The following is a 23,305-nucleotide window of genomic DNA, read 5'->3' as shown; positions in this document are numbered from 1 at the left end:
TTCCAGTGGTACCTCTGGTTGGCAACCTTCAGTCTCGAAAGACTATGGTATAAGCCTACAGCACCCGGTATTCCCAGGCGGTCTCCCATCCAAGTACTAACCAGGCCTGACCCTGCTTAGCTTCCGAGATCAGGTAGAAGCTTACAGCACCCGGTATTCCCAGGCGGTCTCCCATCCAAGTACTAACCAGACCTGACCCTGCTTAGCTTCCGAGATCATGGTATAAGCCTACAGCACCCGGTATTCCCAGGCGGTCTCCCATCCAAGTACTAACCAGGCCTGACCCTGCTTAGCTTCCGAGATCATGGTATAAGCCTACAGCACCCGGTATTCCCAGGCGGTCTCCCATCCAAGTACTAACCAGGCCTGACCCTGCTTAGCTTCCGAGATCATGGTAGAAGCCTACAACACACAGTATTCCCAGGCGGTCTCCCATCCAAGTACTAACCAGGCCTGACCTCTAAGGACAGCGCAGTGGCAAATTGTTCACCAGGGAGCAGCGTTGAGGGGAACTGGTATAGATTCTATCTTAAATTCATTAGGTGGTCTTAGGAAAGCCAGTTTCAGCTACAGCATGGGGATAATGCTGTTTTCTTTGAATTCATGTTCTAAGGATTACATCAAGGTAATGCCAGTGAAATGCTCTGTACACTTAAAAAAATGCTATACAAATGCTGAGCACACTGTACAAAGTGCTACACATGGGGGTGATGCTATATACAGTAAAAACATTTATTTTTATTATAGTTGAACAGTAAGTCATTTTGGACTGTATCACTAACGGTAACCACTGTGGAATTAATTTTATACCAATTTTCACAGACCACTTAAGAAGCAGAACAGATGTGATTGTGAGCCAGAGTTAGCCGTAACCATGGGGTGTGACCTCCCCCTATCACCAGATCTTCGCCCTCACATCTGGAACACAAACTCTCACCTATGTTAACTAGGGTTATGTACTGACACCACGTTATCAAAGCTAACTAATATTGCAGGCTTTGACAGGGATTGAAAGGCTTAGTTGGGAGTGATCCTCAATTTGCATTTATCTCATTAAACTGCTATTCTTATAGTAATTTCTAAGCGAACACCATCAGCAGCTACTTCACTAGTACTAAATAAATACTAAAAGGTAGCAATGCAACTCGCTAGTTCATTCCCAACATGGCTATGAAATTATGAATGAGATATCCTTTTCAAAGCTACATCAGAATTTATTGGTCCTTCTACTGCAATCTTTAACTCTATGCATCCTGTATCTCTCAAGGATTTCTCTACATAAGGAAGAACACTGGGTGGTAGTACAAAAATAACTTTGAACTCACTAGTCCGCAATTGATGGAAATGCCTTCCTTTGCTCTCTCCCCCGTGGCGCCTGTACGTTTTAGCCGTTCAGATCCTGCCAGATCCACAAAATGAAATTTAGCAGTAAGAGTTTCAAACTCATTTAGCTGAGATGACTCTGATATAATTCTATTATCTGTCATGTTGTCCTGCAGCAGAGAAAGAAAATCCATTAGGCCACATAATGAGAAATATATAAAAAAGAGACACAGGCCCAATTCATCCATGCCACGCACCAGACAATATTTTTATCCTTCATCACATATTAACAGGGGATCATTCTGCGGCACATCAAGACTGGCCATGATGGACACTGGCTGAAGACCCATGCCCAATTAGATCAACCTTGAAACACCAATACTCAGGGGTCAGCAACTGTCATAGGTGGGAATGGGCCAAGGACCATAGCGACCCACCTCCCCCTTTTTTAAAAAAAACCAAAAGCAACTGCCCTAATTTCTGCCTTCAGCTTTATTCCTTGTTAGCTTCTCAAACAGAAGGTGATAAGGGAAAAAAGTGGCCTTAGAACTTCAGTAGTTAGAAATGTCTCAAAATATTCACACATGGCCTGTTTTGACAGCAGAATCGCTAGTCTAAAAAAACAGATGTTTATTTCCTCTTGGACAAGATGACAGAAGAATTGGGATAACAATAAATCGCATCCTCAAAGACTATAACTAAATGCCACTCCTGTACATCTTTCTTACATCATGATGCATTCTGGAGCAAAGGGAGGGGCTTCTGTGCAAACCATAGGAGGTTGCAAGAAGCACAGAAGACTGCCTGAAGCCTTCAAAACACAGCAGTTTCACTGTGCAATGTTAGGGGAAGCTATTCTGTGCTTTTTTCTTTACTTTTTACATGTTTTTAAAGGGGTCCCCTGGTATCCGTGGAAACCATGGATAACTGAAACTGTGAATGCTGAATCCACGAATACAGGGGGATGCCTGTACTGAGGATATAGAAGTTAAATATTTGTAATACTTAGTCATTCCACCTATAGCTGAGGATGGCTAACGGCAGTTATAACCAAGAAGGTCTGTTGCTATAGGAGTGGGAGAGCATGCCTAGAAGTTTGGTTTTAATAACAGTGATGTATGTAAATGACAATAAATAAACACAGCAACTAGTTTGGTGGGTGAAGTATATATACTGGTGTCAGATCTAGCTGTCTGTGTTACAGATGTCCTTTATGATATACTGGTGGCATGGAAGCCACAGCCACTCCATTCCTCCACGTACCACTGAGGTAACATGAGAAGCTCTGATTCACAGAGAAAACACAAAAATGTTGCAGTCCTATCCACAGCTTTGTTCCATTTTCCAGAATAGCAATGCTGGTGTGTAAGATACATCACTCACATTACCCTAGCACAGGCTGGTCCAACATGAGGCCCATGAGCCACATGCAGTCCACAAGGTCTTTTTCGGTGGCCCTCACAAAGCCCCACTGCACCAATCACCACCTCCCTGCTTCAGCAACTTTTCTATCTCCCTGCTGTGTCATTGGAGGAGAAGAAGCTGGAACAGCATAACAGGGAGATTGAAAAGCCCCCACACACCCACCACGTTCTCCTCCTCAGGTGCAGAACTATTTCCAAGACAGACAAACATACACCCGTGATACATACTGCATCAAGCGGGGGACAAACTCGAGTTTGACACAAGTGGACAGTGAAGATAGCGTGCGATCGTGAGCTCTGAACATTCATCTGAGTGCTGGCAGTGGTTCGAGATAAAGCGCCCAATTTCAGACACTGCATCATCTGCAGAAATGAAAAGACATGTATAGATTATCTTTACCCTGCACCCCCCAAATAAAGACGCCAGGGTGACACTTTGGGTTGAACTAGGGCCACTTTATTAATAACAACGCAAACACAAAATTGCAGCAGGGTTTGATGGGGAAAAGAGGGCTAACACTCTCAGTGTGCAGGGACCTAAAATTGGGGGAAACTGACCTAGCCGTCTACCTCCCTTGGGCTTGAGGGCAAATCAACTGACTCAGGCTGCCACCAGTCAACTGTCTGGGTACAGCCTGTCTACGTCACCCTGAAGGGGCCGGGGAGCTGGCCAGCTGGCCCACAGGGCAAACCACGCAAGCATAGCCAGATCAGTCAAGGGGGTTTGCAACCCTATCTCTTCAAACCAGCAAGGCAACATGTGGGTGGTTCTGACTCACCCCTTGACCCTGCTGCCCTAGATGGACATAAAGTTGCCCTACCTACCCTGCCCTGCATGCATCATGTCAAGTGACCAGTTAAAGGGGGGGGGGGGCAAACCTAATCAAGCCCCATACCAAAGATGGTGGTCTGGGGTAGGCAAAAAACTGCCATTCATGGTCAATCAGTGACAGCAAACAATTCCTACCCAGCCCTGTAAAAGCAGCCAGATACTCAGACCGAGCCAAGGGAGAGTGGGCAAGGTCGCTGCAGCTTCTGAACTGAGGTTGGGTGGGCAAAATTCACCCGCATGAGCTCAGTGCCCGCCCCCAGCAGGTGGCACGGGCCAATGAAAGCCTGCCCTCAGCCTGCCTGCATGAGGCAGGGCAACAAACCATTAGTGCGCAAGGCGCTAAAGGCCTTTTTAAGAAGTGCTTCAAGTCTCGTGTTTCTTTCATGTTTCTTGGAATGGATTCCAAGATGGCCACCTGGTAGAATCCCTGCTATTGTGCTCCTGTTATATGCCTTGATATTTCTCTTCAATTGGATCCATTGACTCTTTTTCCTCCTCTGGAAGCTTTCTGAGTCCTGGCAGAGCAAAGCAACACTACCAGCTGTTTCCAGTCTGCACCCTTGTCTTTGGATTACAGTGGATTCTAAAAAGCTGCTCCGATGGGGAAGAGGAGAAGGCATAAACACTCCCCTGGACAGGGCAACTCTCCTATCAAGTCAGCCAAGCAGCTACGCCTGGAGGACCTTCCAGCATGGTCAGACACAGTAGGTGAGCTCATGAATCTTCTCCCAACAGATATGAAGCTCTTCATGTTTCCGAAACAGTAGTGGAGAGAAACTACCAGTCTCCCTCCAGTCATATTGGCAGGGCGTCAGCCTGCCCTCCTTCACCCACCCTGAATTCCCTAGTCTCCAAACTGGCTTCTTTAGAACAGGGGTGTCCAAAGTTTTTGGCAGGAGGGCCACATCATCTCTCTGACACCGTGTCAGGGGCCAAATTAATTTACATTTCAAATTTGAATAAATTTACATAAATGAATATATTAAAGATGAACTTATATGAATGAATGAATGAATGGTCTTGCAGTAGTTCAAGGCCTATAAAAGGCCTTGCACAAAGCAAGGCTGGCCTTTCCTTTCCTGCTGCTACTGCATCACAGACGTGAAACTACAAGCAGTGGAGGAAGCCCTCATTCCACAGCTCACTCGAGAGGCCAAAGAGTCGTCCTCACGCTGAGAGCAGTTGCATCAGGCCAGTGTGGGCTCCAACAAATCTCTGGAGGGCCAGAGGCTCATTGGAGGCTAGGGGCTCCCTGAGGGCCACACAGAGAGGCCTTGAGGGCCGCAAGTGGCCCCCGGGCCGGGGTTTGGGCACCCCTGCTTTAGAAGTTTAGCACCTCTTGGATCGGGATCCCAGCTGCATGGGAAGAGTTGGTTTCTTCAATCCTTTGGCATCTTCTTGCGGAGAGTCTTTGCTGACATGATTGTCAGACCTTTGCTCCCAAGGCCTAGAATGCAGCCTCCCCCTCCTCTCCTTCCATCAGCCTTGAAGCTGGCTCAGGCTGGCTCTGTGCCCAGTCACCGGAGGAGAGATAACCGTCCCCAGAGCGTGGGAGTTGCCAATTGCTTTTCTCCTGATGCAAGTCCTTTGGTGCTGCCTAATGTTAATGAGTTAAAGGCTGCCAATCATTCTTTAGGAAATGCTTTGCCTCAGTTAAAATCTTCACTGCATAACCCACAAGCTTCAGCTTTCTCTCAGCCAGATAATATTTAACAACTGGCTGTTCAACTAGTGCAGCTTCTAATAGTGAATGGCAAGCTCAGCATTTTGGCAGTAGCACCAAACCTCATGCACCAGACCAGGTACATTCTTCAATGATATCTGAGATGGTGAGAGCTCAGTCATCTTCCGTTTGCATACTTCCCCTAACTGGAGCAGTGGAGCTGATGGATAGATCTTCTTCTGAAGCCTTTAAGCCTGTGGTGATGAACGAATCGGCTAAATAGTTGGACTATCTCAATGGGGTGGATTTGCTGTGCCACATGACTAAATCTAAAGAGAACTTGCATCATGTTGCAGCTAACCAACAATTGCCTAGTGACTCAGCCCAGGTCCTGTCATCTTCCCCAAGACCATCACAGTCTAATATGAGCCCCTTATCTAAAGCCCTGGATGGGGTGCCATCAGGGGCAGTGACAGTCGTTCCAAGTGTTGAGGAGCTGGAATCAGCTCTTGAGTCCTGCAAGGCTTTGCCAGAGACTTCTGCCTCTCACTCACCCTCCAGATCCCTTGTGGACGCAGAAGTAGATGGCCAAAACACAGGATCAATTTACTCAACAACTACTGACCTCCCAATGCATCTATCTACTGATGGCCATACACTCATTGCAAGGGTGCTCCCACCCCCCCAAAGGCCCCTTGTCAGCAGAACAAAGTTTTAGGGCAGATCCTCCTGCATTGGTGGCGAAAGATCTGATAATGGAATTACAGCTGGAGGGCGATGACATTGTGGAGGGTGACATCAGTGCCTTTAAGGAACTCACAAGACCAGAACAACTAAATATTATCAGATCCCTGGACAGAGTTAAAGCAGCACTTCTCTATCACAATGCGGAAACTCTGACCTATGAAATCCTTCCAGTGCAAGCATCAGCTCATTTATCTGTTCCAGAAGTAACCACAGGGGTAACTGCTGCCCCTCATTCCAGGGATTTTACACCACCTCCTGTGGCCAATTTAGCCCTGAGTACCTGCGTGTCTCACAATCCTTCTGGTGCTGAGTGTCTATCAGGAAGCAAAGATTGACTAATTAATGCTTCTCCAGCTCCAACTACCTCTTCCCATCTAAGAATTCTTTCCTGGAACATTGCAGGGTGGAAGAACAAGAAAAATGACAGCGGCTTAAGCAGCTATCTTAGAAACTTTGACATGATTCTGTTGCAGGAGACGTGGGTTTTGGACCATCTGTATATTCCTGGCTACAGGGCTTTTGTGGTACCTGCCAGTGTTGAGGATTACATTTTAGTTTCCACTAAAATGAATCATCATGTGAAAGAATTTGCCATTGGGGACCTAACCCTTAGTGACCATTTACCTTTAATCTTGGTCCTTGACCTCTATCCTGGGAGTGTTCCAAGCTGAGGTAGACATAAATCTAGAGTGTAGGTATAAAATTGTGGCTAATAGTGTCCTTTCCCCAAACTTCCATTGTTTAAGAATGGAACCAGCAAGCAGAGAATTTTTATTGTCCATTCTACAGGATTCGGATCCATTTGTTCAAATCAAATCCTTTGATGGTTTTACTGGTTACATTTTCAAGGTCCTGAGTTCCAGGCCCAAGTTGGTTCAAACATGCGGCGCATTTGACAAAAAGGATTGGTTTGATAGTGAATGCAGGTATCTTAAGGCGTGTATCAGGGCTTCTTACTTAGATTTTAGAAAGTACAATGACCCCAGTTGTCTAGTTAAATACTCTACTCTTAAAAAACAACTAAGAGTTTTATTGACAGAGAAAAAGAAAAAGTTTGTTTTAACTCAATGGAATAAGCTGCATCAAGCGATTCAACAAAAAAATAACAAACAATTTTGGGCAGTTGTAGCAGGTTCGGGTAGATCAGAAACATATGACCCTGCTGTTATTCCATCGTCTACATGGGTCCAACACTTCACAGACCTTTTTTATGATAAGAGCAAATTCCCCGACACCTACCCTGACTTCCATGGAGGTGAAGTCAGGGTAGGTGTCGGGGAATTTGCTCTTATCATCTGCCTATTTGGCCTCCTGTGACCCTTGAGGAAATTAAAAGCTAATTATGCAATTGAAGCCAGGGAAGGCCGCAGGCCCAGATGAAATACCACCCAAGCCTCTAAAAGGTGATCCAGAATGGTGGGCCCAGTTACTTTCCCACGTCTTTACAACGATTGACATAGATCTTGGCCTATTGCCCAATTCCTGGCTTACAGCAACAGTTATCCCTATCCATAAAAAGGGTGACCCTAATATACCAGGAAATTTTCGGCCCATTAGTTTGCTTTCTGTAATAGGTAAGATCTATGCTAAACACCTATGTAATAAACTTATTCTTTGGGTTACTTCGCAAGGCATCTTCGGCCCCGAGCAGTGGCTTCTGTCGAGGCAAATCAACTTTGGACAACTACCTGATCCTGACTCACTTGGCCCGTAAGAAGGTTAGGAAATGTAAGGCTCGCCTTTATGTAGCCTTCCTTGACTTGAAAGGTGCCTTTGATTCTGTGGATAGGGAGCTTCTTTGGTCCAAGTTGGAAAATATGGGGATTGATAAATGCTGCTGATTAGGTCCCTCCATCTAAATACTTCATGCAGGGTTAGATGCTCCTGGAGTGGGAATCTAACTCATTCCATCGCTACTAACAAAGGGGTCAAACAGGCCTGTGTCTTGGCCCCCATGCTTTTCAATCTGTTTCTGAATGATCTTGCCCCATCCCTGAAGGAAGTGGATAGCCACTGCCCGAAACTTGGTGCAAGCTACTTCTGCACGCGGATGATGCAGTACTCATATCTCATACTAGAATTGGCACAAAACATCTGCTCAGCCGTGCTGCAGAGTATTTCTTGTCCAACAAATTACAGATCAATTACACTAAATCTAAAATAATGATATTCGCCAACAGACGGAAAGCTTTTAAATGGTCTTGTAATGGCAACAAACTGGAACAGGTCAAGCATTTCAAGTACCTGGGAATCAACTTCCATTACAGGTTCACATGGGCTTATCATCGGAAGGCCGTGCAGAACGCATCCAAACTAGCATCCTCAGTTATTTCCCATTTCTTTTTCACGTGTGGCAGTAATGGCTACGTGCTGGCCGCTCTGGAGGCGTTTAAGGGGAAAGTTCTTTCCCAGGTTCTCTATGGCTCTCCTGTCCGGTTTAAGGCTATTAACCAATCATCAGAACACATTCAAGCCTCTTTTTTGCGGAAAATTTTGGGTTTACCCAGGTGTGTTCCCTACCCGGTTCTGTGTCTCGAGGTGGGGTTAATTCGGTTAAAGACCACTGCATGGCTAAGATGATTGAAATTTTGGTTTAGGATTTTATTTAACCCTACCTCTACTGGTCTAATGCACCAACTACTGTTAGATTCAGTCCTGCCTTTGGAGATCGCTGATCTTTTAACTAAACTTAAGTCAGTAAGGCTGGACACCGCAGAGCTAGGAATGATGGGCCGTGATGCAGCTTATAGACTTGTCAAAAAAAGAATTTTTGACATTGAACAACAAGAGCTGTTTGGTGCTGCCAAAACCACATGCTCTCCACTCTATCTCCATGTTCCGGTTAGTTTTGGGAACCCAGCCTCCTTCTTTTATCACCTGGAGTGCCCGCAGGCTCGGAGAGCTTTCACACTTGCAAGACGTAACACTCTTCCATCGGCCTTGTTAATGGGCAGGTTTAGTGGTATCCCCTACTCAGAGAGGAAATGCAAGTGTGGTAGGGATTGTATCGAGACACTAACACATACCTTTTTCTACTGCCCATTATATGATGCTTCACACATGAAATATCTAGGCCCATTGTTAGCTAGGATGCAGGGGTGGGGGGATTCATTCATGCTCCAGTTTCTCCGTTCCACATCTGAACCTGAGTCCCTGGATAAGGTCACTTCCTTTTTATCCTGGATAATAGCCAGGCAGAATTCTGGGTCTCTGGGCAGTGTGTGAGGAAAGGACTGATGATTATGTTGTGATGTCATTGTATATTTGTGTCTTGTTTTGGTTTTTTTTCTCTGTATTTTATGCCAATAAAGGTCTTACTGAACATGTTTCTCATGTTCACTCCCCCGCACTTTCAGGGAATAAGTAAAAAAAACTATGAAACCAAGGGTCTAAGAGTTCAAGAACTCCTAGCACTTCAAAGCACACTGAACATACTATATCATTCTGCATCAGCAACAAGCTTTCTTAGCACAAGCTAGAAAACAGCTTTAAAGCCACCAGCAGAAACACTGGAACCAATCCATCCATTCCCTCCTCCTGAAATTTCAGAAAATACAAGCCAAAAGAGTGAGCAGTCTATTTTCTCTGACACATACAAAAATATATAACCCTCACCTACGACAAATAAAGCAGCATTCATTTACAGATCCCATTGTGGAATGCATTAGAATCAACTAAATCACCAGACTGCAAAACCAAACAGCTTCCAGTGAAAAGGACTGCTAGCCTAATGCAGTTATGGTAACCAAAGGGATGCCAACAGAGCATGCCTTTGTATTGTCTGCTCTTTTCCTCCCTGCAACGGTGCTCTGAATATTTAATGCTCCATCAGCAACAGAGAAACAGCATTACATTAAAATGAGCCAGGACAGATGAGGTCACTTTTGCTGTTGCAGGTTGAATACAGAAAGAGGCACCAAGTTGTCCCCATATTCAGTGCTCCCAAGTGTTAGTAATTGCAGAACACTTTCTGCACAGGCTTGCAAGAATTCAAGAGGTAATGCCAATATGCAAGCCTGTGCCACCTTCTTGAATTACTGGGTAATGTTAAATTATGGGTGTGACAGTACAGCTGTCCAACATACTACAAATCCAAGATACCAGTAACCACAACCTCCACTGTGGTCAAGCCTGCCCCCCTCCAAAACCACAACATAGTCAATTTAAGAATTATCATTTCCTAATGAAATCTCTTTCAACAGGATGAATCATCTTTTCTCAACGTAGTAACTTGAATGTTGGAAGAAGCTGGCTGTCCCAACTTCTACAGGTCATGCCTCCTTATCCACTGGGGTTCCGTTCCAGAATCCTCAGTGAATTAGAAAAAAATCAGTGGATACCAAATCAGTGGAAAAATAGCTATAAAGACCCATTGCTCTATAAAGACCCATTCTTGCTCTATATACCAATGGGTGAAATGGAGGAGCAAGAAACCCAGTAGTGGGTCTTTAAAGCTATCTTTAACCGTGAGAAGCTTGTAACCAGTACAGTTTACCAGCATGTAGGAAAGTAAGATTTCGGCACTTTTTTCCTTATTACAAGGCACTTAAAAGTGGACCCCAATATCAGCAGATGCCAAATCAGTGGATAACAAGGCATGACCTGCACTAAACTCATTATTTTGATAAGGTATATTCTTTCCTTATTTGCTTTAGGGATATAGTGTTACTCTACACACTGGTATCATTACCTCTGCCTCCGCATTCACAGTCCGCGTCGTGACACCCACTGTATAAATTCCTCCTGCTGAATCTTCATGAATTTTGATGTTTGATTTTTTGTTTTTTGAATCAATATCACGGGTTGTATCAAAGAGATCAAGTACTTCTTCATTATAGAGCTAGATTTAAAAGAAAACATTGACAAAAAATTATGATATAGAGTCTGACACATAACCCAGAAAGTCCTTACAATATTTGAATTTGTTGTTTTCAACAAAGATTTCACTAAGCAGTTTCCTATAAGACAAATAAAAGAATACAAAAACAACTTGGGCAAACATGTCTAGAAAAGATGATATGACAGGGTGAACAGGGATGGTTGTTCTTCCATTGCTAAATCTAAGAGAGAGAGTTAACAGGGAAAAGTGTTTTGAGGTTTACCATATTACAACGTGGCTTTCTTATGTCTCCTAGGTAAAATTATCACCCAGAAAATTAATGAACTGTAAAGCTTCCAAATGAATTATGCCAAATACTTTGGTCAACTGTGGAAAGAAAGTATTCCTTTAGCAGTTGTAGCCAGAGAAGAGGTGCTCAGAAAATGATATCACAAATGGGGAGTAGGAGGTGGGAGTGTCTCAGTGCCATGATTTCTACTCAGTTCTGAGGGATCATCAAATCTAGCCCTCACACTCCTTGGGAATCCCACCCATCAACACTGTGCCCGAAATTTACTTCTGAAGGCGATCTGGGAATTGAGTTACACTATTCCATAATAAAGTGGTTTTCTGCATGGCCTAATTATCTCTAACTTTCTCAAGTCTACTCAACCAATTTACACAACTACTGACCACATTCTAACATTACATTCCACCCATTACTGGGTCTAAGTAGTGAGTCTAAGATTAATTTGCTCCCTGACCCTCCCAACATGGGGGGTACTAACCACTGAATGAGAGCCAGTGTTCATACACATTCAAAGTAGTCCCTGATCCTGAAAGAGAAACTTGCCTTGGGGCAGGAGAGCTTGTCATCAGGCAATTGTCATCTGGCCATTTATGACCACTAGCAGACACTACAGTATTATTGTACAACTTGCCAGCCTTGTTAGTTATGGAAATAGTTGGGTAGAAGGGTGAAGAGGTATAGCAGATAAAGAAAATACAATTTCTTTTATGTCCCGGAATCTTTCCATAGGGAAGCCCTCCAAAAAACAGTACAGGATGCAGAAGCTGTTCATAGGCTTTTGCATGGGAAATGAGGGAGGGGAAGCATTTCCATAATCAGACCTTGAGCGTATAACACCAGACTGAAGAAATGTGCCCAGCAAGTGTTTATGCCCTGCCATTAAACCTGAAGGGGCATTTAATGGGAATTGGTTGTTTTCAGGCAGTCAATGGCAACCACCCCTTCCAGATACGAAGATTAAAACTATCTAGAGGGGGAAAAAGGAGACCATTCTTATTTTTGCTTCTTTAGGGTGAAGTATGAGAAACAGACATTGTAAACACAAATCAGCAGGGGTTCTGGCCAACACTGCTTTAAGCCTGACAGCAGCTGTTTTGCAAGTAGCACAGCACTGAAAGTAAGAACCAATCGAACAAAAAGCCTCCAAAGAGTGACAGTACAAAGAAACATCTATCAGAACTGACAGCTAGGTATGCTGAATGCTTTTTGCTGAGAGCGGATTGTTTTACACATACTAGTTGCTAGAAGTCAGCACAAGATTGTATCATTCAAAATATATCTAGTGCTTCAACTTGCCAGTCTTGTTACTGAAATATTTGAGAGAGAGAGAGAGAGAGAGAGAGAGAGAGAGAGAGAGAGAGAGAGAGAGATAAACTTATAGTTATTAATAAAAGTTCATTTATTTATTTTTTTCCTAAGGGATAGCTTTATTAGGCTACACAGATATACAGTTGAGACCTCGATATCCGTGGGGGTTCCTTTTTGGAATCACCCGCAGATACTGAAATCAGCAGATACTGGGGTTCACATGCAAATGCATTAAGCAAGAAAGAAATATCTCCAAAATCAAGTTTTTATCTTTGTGCAGCCAAACCATGTTATCCATCCTCTATAGCATGGGTCTCCAAACCGCGGCCCACAGCAAGCCTCTTTCCGGCCCGCAGCCTACCTCTCGTCCCCTGAAAGCCTCTAGCCCACTCAACTGAACATGAACAGAACTGTGCTCCGATTATGCCTGGAGGGTGTTCTAAGGGCCAAAGAGGTTGAATGAATGAGCCTATTCATTCATTCACTCATCTAAGTTCCATCTCTAATTTATTTATTTAAATTTTATATTTAAATTTTTTTTCTGGCCCTCCACACCACACCAGATATTTGATGCAGCCCTCTGGCCAAAAAGTTTGGAGACCCCTGCTCTATAGCTATTTTTAGGTCTGAAAGACTTACATCTGGGTTATGCTAATTTTCCTCCATCTTACCAGTATCCCCCTGTTGGGATGCATCCTAGGAAGACATTGGGGAGGAGCAAGAAACTTCTGTCCCAGAAGTTGGTCTTTCAGACCTAAAAAAATAGCTGAAGAGGCTAGGAAATGGCGCTGTTTGACAGTGTAAGATTTTTTAAAAAGAAAACATGATTTTGACACTTTTTTTGTTAAAGGCATTTAAATGGGGACCCCACTATCCACTGTCATCCGTGGTGAGTCAGACCCACAGATACCAAGGTCCTGCTGTAACACTTTCCTGGCAGTAAGCCCCATTAAAATATAATGAGACCTGCTTCTGAGCAGACATGTATAGGACTGTGTTCTTAGTTTGTTGCAGCCACACACAAAAAAAGAAACACAAGGACAAGTAGGTCTGGTAGCATCTTAAAGACTAACAACTTTATTTTAGTACAGGCTGATTATTTAAAAAGTACTCATCCATAAAAAAAAAAAATTGCAGGCCTTGAATAAGAATAAGCATGACTCTGTTTTTGTTGTTTCGCCCAACTCAGAGTAACATAGCTACTAATTTACAATTGCAACTTTTGTTAAAATGCTATTGGCAGATTCCATATTTTGAGATTAAAATAACTACAGAACTTTGCACAGTCAGCTGAATACACAGTCAAGGCCAGGGTGACTTCTGTAAAAATGCTTTCGCTTTGCTTACAACTACAAGGCAAAAAAACCTGTTTAAATCTCAAAGCATTCAAAAAGTAAAGTCCAACTCAAAGAGAGTCAAAGAATTGAACATTATTTTGCATGCCTGTAAGTTCCTCTAGCCAAATATTAGCCAGAGAACCATAACCCAGCACTCGGGTTCATGGCAGATGCAGGTGCAAGTCCAGCACCACAATACATCTGGTTAATATTTTTGCAGAAATGCCAACGGCTATCCAGAAACCTCACATATTTCAGCATCTGTAACTTGGATACCAAGCCCAAAGTTTAAGTTCTCTGGACGGATTCCAACAAACAAATTTGCACATGTTTTGCTTGGCTAGAGATGAAAGACTCCTGGCAATTTTGAAGGGAAAGTAAGAATTGTTTCTCTTTCTTTCCAGGAAAAAAGGAAAATGTTGGGAAAAATTTAAATATATGCAATTGCTATTTTCATATCAAGTCTAAACTTATTTTACTTCTTTAGCAGCATAACATGCATCAGCTATAACTCAGAAAATACAATTGCTCTATTTGGAATTTATATGAAATTTAAAGGTACAAAAGTCTTAATTTTGCATATGTATAATTGCAAATACATGCACAAGAGAACTGGAAACTGCTGCATCCCCAACACCAGGGATATCAATTTCATACAGATGGCCAAAGCTGGCATTCATGGTGCCTGCTGAGGGCTGGAAGTGACATCATTAAGCAAAAAGTCGCATCAATATGCAGACGATGGCCAGAAATAAGTACTTTGTTCTCATATCGAAACTCATTAGCTGCAAATGACAGAAGAGAAAATGTGCAAATCTTGTTCATATTTTCAAGATATGAGAGAGCCCAATTATAATGGGGGGGCCAGATAAATTGCTTCTGGGGGCCGCAATCGGCCCATGGGCCTTATGTTTGACACCCTTCCTTCCCTAGACTACCTAAGTAGCACAAAGATCACAAGTCAGAGGTAAGCAGCAATCCACAAGAAACAAATGTGATAAAAGCTCCTCTTGCAAAGGCAAGGACAACAGTACCCTCTAGGTCACTGGTTCCCAAACTGTAGGTCAGGATCAACCAGTGGGTCGCGACCCGATTTCTGTTGGGTTGCGAAACTGACAAGCTGATAGCTGACAAGGAAAATGTATTGAGCCCTATGGAAACTGAAATGGAAGAGCATGTGGATGTTTACTCCCAAGTAGGCAAATGTGTCATGATCCACTTGAAAGGGCAGGCCAAGGGAACACAACACCACCAGAATGGTCCTGATCTGGTGAACACAGGCCCCAAAAAATTTTCAAGAATGTTGTAACCCCCACCCCATCATAGTAAAAATGTTAAAAACAGAGTGGCTGGTAAACTGAAACTTTTTTTTTCTTTCGGTCTTATAAAGCTACAGTAGGTAGGTCCCGATAGAGTATCACTTTCAAAAGTGGGTTCCGGTGCTAAAAGGTTTGGGAACCACTGCTCTAGGTGCAGAAATACATCTTGGATCTCAATTTTGTCTACAGTGTTCATTATAACATCTACTGCTGTATAGACTATGTACACACAAATCTTCATGTCATACAGGTCCTGGCATTTTCACAGAGTAAAACTTTAAAAAATAATTTTGTTCACCTCAAAAGACAAATATTACGGAGTTGATCTCAATGCCCCCCCTCCCATTTTTCCAGCAGGAAAACTGAAAGTTACCATGGGGAAAAACAGAAAAAAAGTTTTTTCCCCCAGTTCTTCACATCTTTCTGCTTGGCAAAAGATCATTTTGTATTGCTGACAGGGTATCAGGGGAGGGGGTGACATGGGAGAATCCTATCTCAAATGTACAGGAAGTCCTTACACAAAGTCTTTTTAAAAAAATGACTCCCTTTAGAACTGCAAACGTGGAAAATACTAAAGGACAGATAGATTCCATTTCACTATTCTTATTCAATAACCTTGTACTGTAAAAGAAAAGGGACAATGCACAATTAACCTGATTAAACCACCTTGTGCTTGACAAATGTCTGTGTTTCAGGAAAAAGGACAATTTTTCCACAATGTAGGCATGAAATACTTGTTTGCAATAGAATGCATTTTATGATAATACAAGCTTCTGATACAAAATTTACTTATTCTGTATCATTCTACTCTCACTATCTTAAAAAAACAGATGGAAATAGAAAAAATATTCTATTGTATTAGACCAGTGGTTCCCAAACTTTTCAGAACCAGGACCCACCTTTTAAAATGACACTATACTGAGACCCACTTAGGTTTATCAGACCTTAAAAAAGGAGATATAGAAAAAAGATTTATTTATTTATAAGTAATAATAACCAGTAGGAAAGACCCATAAACATTTATTTCCCTATGTTCACACATGCATGTTCACACATGCTCGCAAACTGCAGGAGCTCAGCTCCTTCCAGAGCAGTTAGCAGCTACAGTGTCCAATTTCTGAATACCTTCAGAACTTCAGGCAATTAGATACTGATCTTTCCATCACCCTTTGGTAACCCACCCAAAATCAGGTTGTGACCCACCAGTGGGTCCTGACACACAGTCTGAAAACCACTGTATTAGACTCAAGGTCAAAATTAATTCCATAATGCTCAGTGCATGATTACTTAGCAGGTTTAAATTTGCCTCCATGACAATCAGAACTGATAATGTACTAATTAGGATATTCAATATATTTTGTTTGGGGAAAGAACTTATTACAAAAGTTTTACCTCTAGGAACTGTGCATTCACTTTAAATTCTGGAGGAGGAAGCCCTTGTTTGATAGCAGAATGTTTTTTTTCTTCAATACATTTGAAAAGATGTTTCACAGCTCGTGGTATAATGCCCTGTTCCACTTCCATTATGTTGACGTCAAATCCAGTTCCCATTGTATAAGTTTTCCCGGCACCTGTCTAGATTTAAGGGAAGAGACTAATGAAAATCAACAAGATGTGCACCACAACACAATCTTGCTTCACAAAAAAGTATGATGAAGCCCTGTTAAAACTCTACTATTAATGCATTAGCCTTTGACTCCAGCAGCTTATGTTGCATTTTTCTAAAAAAAAAAACCTTAATTTGAAAAATAAATATTTCCAAAGCGTTAAAACTGTTTGTTTGACAGAAATTAGTACTAAGTGGAGATGGATATCCGGTTAGCCCATGAATAGCAGACACTTCCTTGAGTCTACTAGACTTAAACTGATTTGGTAACCTTAAACATCTTATCCTAATCACCTGGTTTAAGAAACAGGATGCTTGCACCTTACTAGCAAGGACAGAAGCCTATGCTTAAAGAACCATCGGGACCTATTATCCCAAAACTCATGTTCCATTTAGAATTACTGAGACATGGTTCTCAGTACTGAGAAATGCAACCCATCACTGCATCTGTACAGTCAAGCATTCATTAGATCAGTGATTTTCAACCTTTTTCATTTCACAGCACATTGACAAGGAGCTAAAACTGGAAAGGTACATAATCAGGTTTTTTTTACCATTGACAGGGCATACCATGCTGCTGGTAGGGGACTCAAATCCTCCAATTGCCCTACTGATAAATGACACATCCCAAATTCCCATGGCACACCTGCAAACCATTCACCGCACACCAGTGTGCCACGGCACAGTGGTTAAAAATCATTGCATTCGATGCTTGTCAAGGTAGGCAGCTACTCTTGAAGCTTACTCAAAACTTTATTTAATCCCATACTTAGCGTCTCTTAGGAACTGTCCTTCCTTCCCCAACAGTTTGCATTTTAGTTCACAGTCTCAATATCCCAAATGTGTGAATTGGCTGTTTCCCAATCCAAGTCCCACCAATATGATTCCTAATCCTAATTCATTACAATTTTATTTGAATGATAGATCTGAATGTTACATAAGGCAGAGATGTTTGAAGAAGTTATATAATGTATAATTATTATGTAGTATAATAAGAAATTATAGTAAGAAATTATAGTAATAGTGGTAAATGTAGTATGTTCCAATACATTCTACACCATTTATATAACAACAACAGTATTTATATACCGCTTTTCAACAAAATATAAGCAGTGCTCTTGGAAATTGATTTCAATATAGATTTGATATTTACTGTATCTTAAATTTTTTATTCAAAAGCACACAAGGTGACATTAAATATCCCTGAATGCATGCAGAATCATATCAGGGAGGTTGGAGTCAAGCATTTCCCCAATTCAAGTTTGAGACAAGTGGCTAAATCTTATCCAAAACTGAAATAATTTTGCCATCCCCACTACCAAAACCTGAAGCTGCATTTCTCCTTGAATGATCCCACCATCTCTCTACAAGTTGCTTATTTTTCTTTGGTCAGAAAATTGTTTGCATTTATTCTTCCGGAAACTTGCGTGATGCTTACCTGACCATAAGCAAACACGGTAGCATTGTATCCTTCAAAGCATCCTTCAATCAGTTTTTCAATGCACTGCACATAGATGTCTTCTTGCTGGGATTCAATATCAAAGACATAATCAAATGTGAAGGCCTTGTCTTTTCCCAGGAATACTTGGGGCTCACCAGGTGTGACGGATGTACAGATGTGGCATCCTTCAATCTTCTCTTTGGCAAGCTGAGGTCTGATCCTGGTTTTTGGAAAGGAATGGAAGGTTACACATTACATGATGAAACAGAGAACACTTTTGCTTTTTCCAGAACTTACCCAATAAATAGAAGAGTGATTCCCAAGCTTTTTAAAACCAAGACCCACTTTTAAAAATGACACTCTATTCAGGACCCATGTGGTTTAAGAGACTTAAAAAAAAAAAAAGATATAGAAAGATGTATTTCTATTATTCAGTTACAAGTAATAATATTTTATGTTTTTCTTTATCTACTAAAACTCAATTCATTTGTCATAATGAAGCAGCCCAAATGAACTTAATGAATGCTCTTCTTTCCCCACATTTCTCCACAGAAAATTAAAAAAAAAAATTTTTTTAAATTCTTTTATCAACTAAGGGCGCAATCCTGTCCTTGATTTGGGCTGGCGCTTCCTCCCAGCGCCTTGCATTGGCTTGGATATGCTGACACAAGGACAAAAGGTAGGTGTGGGGAGGAGGCGAAAGGGAGGCGCTTCTGGGCAGGGGGAGGGCAGGTGGTGGGTGGCTCCGGGGGTGGGCGGAGCTGGGATTGGCAGTTATGCCGGATTCCAACCCCGTTCCCAGGGAGAACGGAGCGGCTCTCCTCGAACTTCTGCCACCTCAAGAGGCCCTGAAGACTTGTGCCACCTCAAGCCTCTTGGCTTGCCTGTTCCAGCGCAGGACAGGATTGTGCCCTAAGACACATTTATCTTCCTATATTTATACATGCTTGCAAACCCCAGGAGCTGAGCTGTTTGCAAGGTAATTAGCAGCGACCTGATTTTTTAATAGCTTCAGGCCTTGAGGCAATTAGCTATCTGGTCTTGCCATTATCTTTGTTTACATTGGAAGCCTGCCCAGCCTTTTGTGACACACCAAAAACCGGGTCACAACCCACCAGTGGGTCCTGACCCACAGTTTGGGAAACAATGAATTACAACATTTAGGCCTGTCAGGATACGAACCACTCACAACTCGCACCAAGTTCACGATCACCAAGGGAAATGAGAAACTTCATAAATTTAAATGGCCAGAGAACCAAGTATAGTTTGTTTCCATACAAGGTTGCTGTTTTTTGTTGTTTTTTTTAAAGTGCAATTCTTCTGAGAACCAGAAGTCCTATAGGAGCCAGATCATCTCCAGAGACCAGTCTAAACAGCAGTCCATTATTGATAAGCCTGCAAATTTATTATTTCAGGACATTACAATCCATGAAGTGGAGGAGACAAACAGCAGGAGACAAACAGCAGGAGCCCGCTTCTTCACGCCATCCCGAAGGGACTTATTTAAGCCATTTCTGCTCAGTATTGTATATACGCAACAGGGACCAAATACATACAACTGTGGGCCGGGCAAGAATGGGTTAAACCTGCAGAACAACTACCTGATAATTTGTAGAATAATTTCTGAAGAAACAACCCCCAGAGAACTATATTTAATTTGTTTACTTACAGCCCAATCTTTTCAAACTCCCCTGCTTGTCGATGCAGTTGTGCTACTGGAGCGCGTGTACCAAAAAAATTGTACACTTCAAACACTACCACACATTTTTAAGTTTAGTGTGCTAGCCACAAAACACCACTACTACAAAAATCCCTACTCATCTCAACAGGGCTTGCACCCTATTTTTATGGCACTATACAAGCAGTCTGTTATACTGTAGGGATGGGAGCCCTGGCCCCCTCATGGCTACATGACACCAAGTTGTAGAGTTAACATTTTACAACTTATTTTCAAGAGACATCTGAAAACAGCTGGTGCTCCCTGGTATTTGGAGCAGGAAAGACCTTCAAGGAGTTAGAAAAATACATATTGCTCGACTTCCTTGCCCACCCCACTTAGTAACACAGAGGTGATTAAAAGTTATAAGCTTTACAACTGCAAAAAACACTTCATAACAGCTTGCACAATGGCTCACTGCCAGTTAATCCCTTTACAAGAATTTCTAAAGAAGCAGAACTTTGCCCATGTCTTGAACACAAACTGCAATATGTGATGAAACCATGAAAAGTATTCTCAACTGTTTTAAAACAAACAACTGCTTTTAAAAAAACATATTATGTCAATCTACCCACCAGGAAGACATGCACATTGGGGTAAAAAATCAAAACTTCACACATAGGCTAAAGGTTTCTGAGCTGTCTGTGACAGATCAGGAGAGAGATCTTGGGGCAGTGGTGGACAGGTCAATGAAAGTGTCGAGCAGTGAAGAAGGCCAATTCTATGCTTGGGATCGTTAGAAAAGGTACTGAGAACAAAACGGCTAATATTATAATGTCGTTGTACAAATCGATGGTAAGGCCACATCTGGAGTATTGTGTCCAGTTCTGGTCGCCACATCTCAAAAAGGACATAGTGGAAATGGAAAAGGTGCAAAAGAGAGCAACTAAGATGATTACTGGGCTGGGGCACCTTCCTTATGAGGAAAGGCTACGGCATTTGGGCCTCTTCAGCCTAGAAAAGAGACGCCTGAGGGGGGACATGATTGAGACATACAAAATTATGCAACGGATGATAGAGAGATGCTCTTTACATGCTCACATAACACCAGAACCAGGGGACATCCACTAAAATTGAGTGTTGGGAGAGTTAGGACAGACAAAAGAAAATATTTCTTTACTCAGCATGTGGTTGGTCTGTGGAACTTCTTGCCACAGGATGTGGTGATGGTGTCTGGCCTGGACGCCTTTAAAAGGGGATTGGACAAGTTTCTGGAGGAAAAATCCATTATGGGTTACAAGCCACGATGCGTATGTGCAACCTCCTGATTTTAGAAATGGGCTATGTCAGAATGCCAGATGCAAGGGAGGGCACCAGGATGAGGTCTCTTGTTATCTGGTGTGCTCCCTGGGGCATTTGGTGGGACGCTGTGAGATACAGGAAGCTGGACTAGATGGGCCTATGGCCTGATCCAGTGGGGCTGTTCTTATGTTCTTAAGACAAATTTACACTGCAGAAGTCTACTTTCTCATAATTAACGTCTATGCAACTTTACAATGCAAGCGTGTTCTCCCTTCTATGAGATAGGAAGGGAAAAGAAATGTTTCAAGACTTGATTTTAGAAATCTATGTGCCATTCTACACAACCCTCTTGTACGTGGTAGACACTGGTCATGTCAACAGCCAGTTGATGTTACCAGAATTGGAAGCAATCATGGGTGGGAAGGAACATATGCAGAACTCTGCATGCAAGGATCTTTGCACCACCCCTGCAATCAGTAGGTTGCTCTTGACATCTTCTTGCAGACGTATGGGAGCCACTCATCTCTGAACAACTCCCACACAGCTGGAAAACTGTTTCAGTGACCCAACCACACCAGCAGGGCCAGCAAGGAAAAAGCCACTGCCTATTCAAGGGTTCATTGTTCACTGTTAGGTTAGATTCACAAGTGCCTGTTCAATACATCACATTACCACCAAATGTGGCGTGTGTTCTTACCATCATTAAGTAGTATTCTGCACCGATACTTTGCATATGTATAGCATTTTAAAGCACTTTACATATATCTCTCAGGTAATATGTGATTATGAAAGCTCTGACTACAGTACTTAATATAGATTAAGTAGACTGCAATTTCATATATGCAAGTCATTTCATCTCTCAGTGATTGTAACATCAAGTAATGACTCATTACTTGATGTTACAATCACTGAGAGATGAAAAAGCATAGTAGAATAGCCACTGATTTGGGTGCTGCCATCTTGGATCCCACAAAATCTCACAATATCCAAGATGGTGGCACCTGCGGGGAACAGTTAGGGGGTCAACCGGAAACATCCTGCAGCATGCAGGTGAATGTGCCACAACACCCTAAGTCATTGCAATGCACAACTTCGGAGCCCCTGGGGTACATGACGGAAGTCCCCTCCTCCCTTACCAGTATCCAGGCAGTTCCAGCTACCTAAGGCTTATTATCAGGGCAAGGAGCAAGCCCTTCCCTGGAAGCCCCTAGAAGCATTACAGGAAGTCAAGACTGGTGCTGTCACACAGCTCTTCCCACAGTCAGCTTTAATTATTTCGTGTATATGATCCATTCATAGTCAGGTGGCAATCTGCTTTATACTTTACCATCTATACCAGGGGTGCCCAAACCCCGGCCCTGGGGCCACTTGCGACCCTCAAGGCCTCCCAATGCGGCCCTCAGGGAGACCCTAGTCTCCAATGAGCCTCTGGCCCTCCGGAGATTTGTTGGAGCCCACACTGGCCCGACGCAACTGTTCTCAGCGTGAGGGCAACTGTTTGGCCTCTCGAGTGAGCTGTGGGATGAGGGCTCCCTCCACTGCTTGTTGTTTCACATCTGTGATGCAGTAGCAGCAGCAAAGGAAAGGCCAGCCTTGCTTTGTGCAAGGCCTTTTATAGGCCTTGAGCTACTGCAAGACCTTCATCCATTCATATACGTTTATCTTTAATATATGCATTAATATAAACTTATTCAAATTTGAAATGTAAATTAATTTGGCCCCCAAGACAGTGTCAGAAAGATGATGTGGCCCAACTGCCAAAAACTTTGGACACCCTGATCTATACGCACAAGAGGAAGATCATTATTTTTAACTGTGGCTTTATACTGGCTAGTTGGCACTTTACTACCAAACCCATTAACTTGTATAAATTACCCAGGAAAATAAAGCAGTTGCTAGACATTCTGCCATCCATCTGTCTTACACATAAGGCTTAAACACAGAGATTGGTTTAAAAGAGCTAAATTAAGAACTGGGAAACCTACAAGCTGTCACTCTGAATCTGCAAATAAGAGAGAGAGTAACAATCATGGCCATGTAATTTTAATTAAAAGGAAAATCTGGCACTGGAGTAATTGGATTTGTGTGGCAACAGTCTGTGTATGTTGCTGTCAAGGGTGTGCTTTGCTTAGAGATATTTATTTTCTTGAAGTCATTCTTTTCTGGATCTCTCATCAGACAGGCTTCTCTGCCCATTAACTTAATGCACAATATTCA

General features: G+C 42.6%; 1 protein-coding gene across 4 annotated transcripts in view; it reads right to left on the bottom strand.

Moving 5' to 3' along the window:
* The window catches only part of KIF21A (kinesin family member 21A), a 107,754-nt gene that overhangs the window by 59,477 nt on the left and 24,972 nt on the right, over positions 1-23,305 (bottom strand). For all 4 annotated transcript variants that reach the window (XM_066633127.1, XM_066633129.1, XM_066633128.1 and 1 more), the window contains exons 2-6: positions 18,127-18,349; positions 16,475-16,657; positions 10,680-10,829; positions 2,976-3,110; positions 1,326-1,493 (exon numbers count right to left, since the gene is read on the bottom strand). In XM_066633127.1, the coding sequence (XP_066489224.1) occupies positions 1,326-1,493; positions 2,976-3,110; positions 10,680-10,829; positions 16,475-16,657; positions 18,127-18,349 (859 nt within the window). The remainder of the gene's footprint in view (positions 1-1,325; positions 1,494-2,975; positions 3,111-10,679; positions 10,830-16,474; positions 16,658-18,126; positions 18,350-23,305) is intronic.

This window comes from Tiliqua scincoides, chromosome 7, assembly GCF_035046505.1.
Source record: "Tiliqua scincoides isolate rTilSci1 chromosome 7, rTilSci1.hap2, whole genome shotgun sequence".
In the NCBI taxonomy this organism is placed as follows: Eukaryota; Metazoa; Chordata; class Lepidosauria; order Squamata; family Scincidae; genus Tiliqua; species Tiliqua scincoides.
This window is presented reverse-complemented; position numbering and strand designations above follow the sequence as displayed.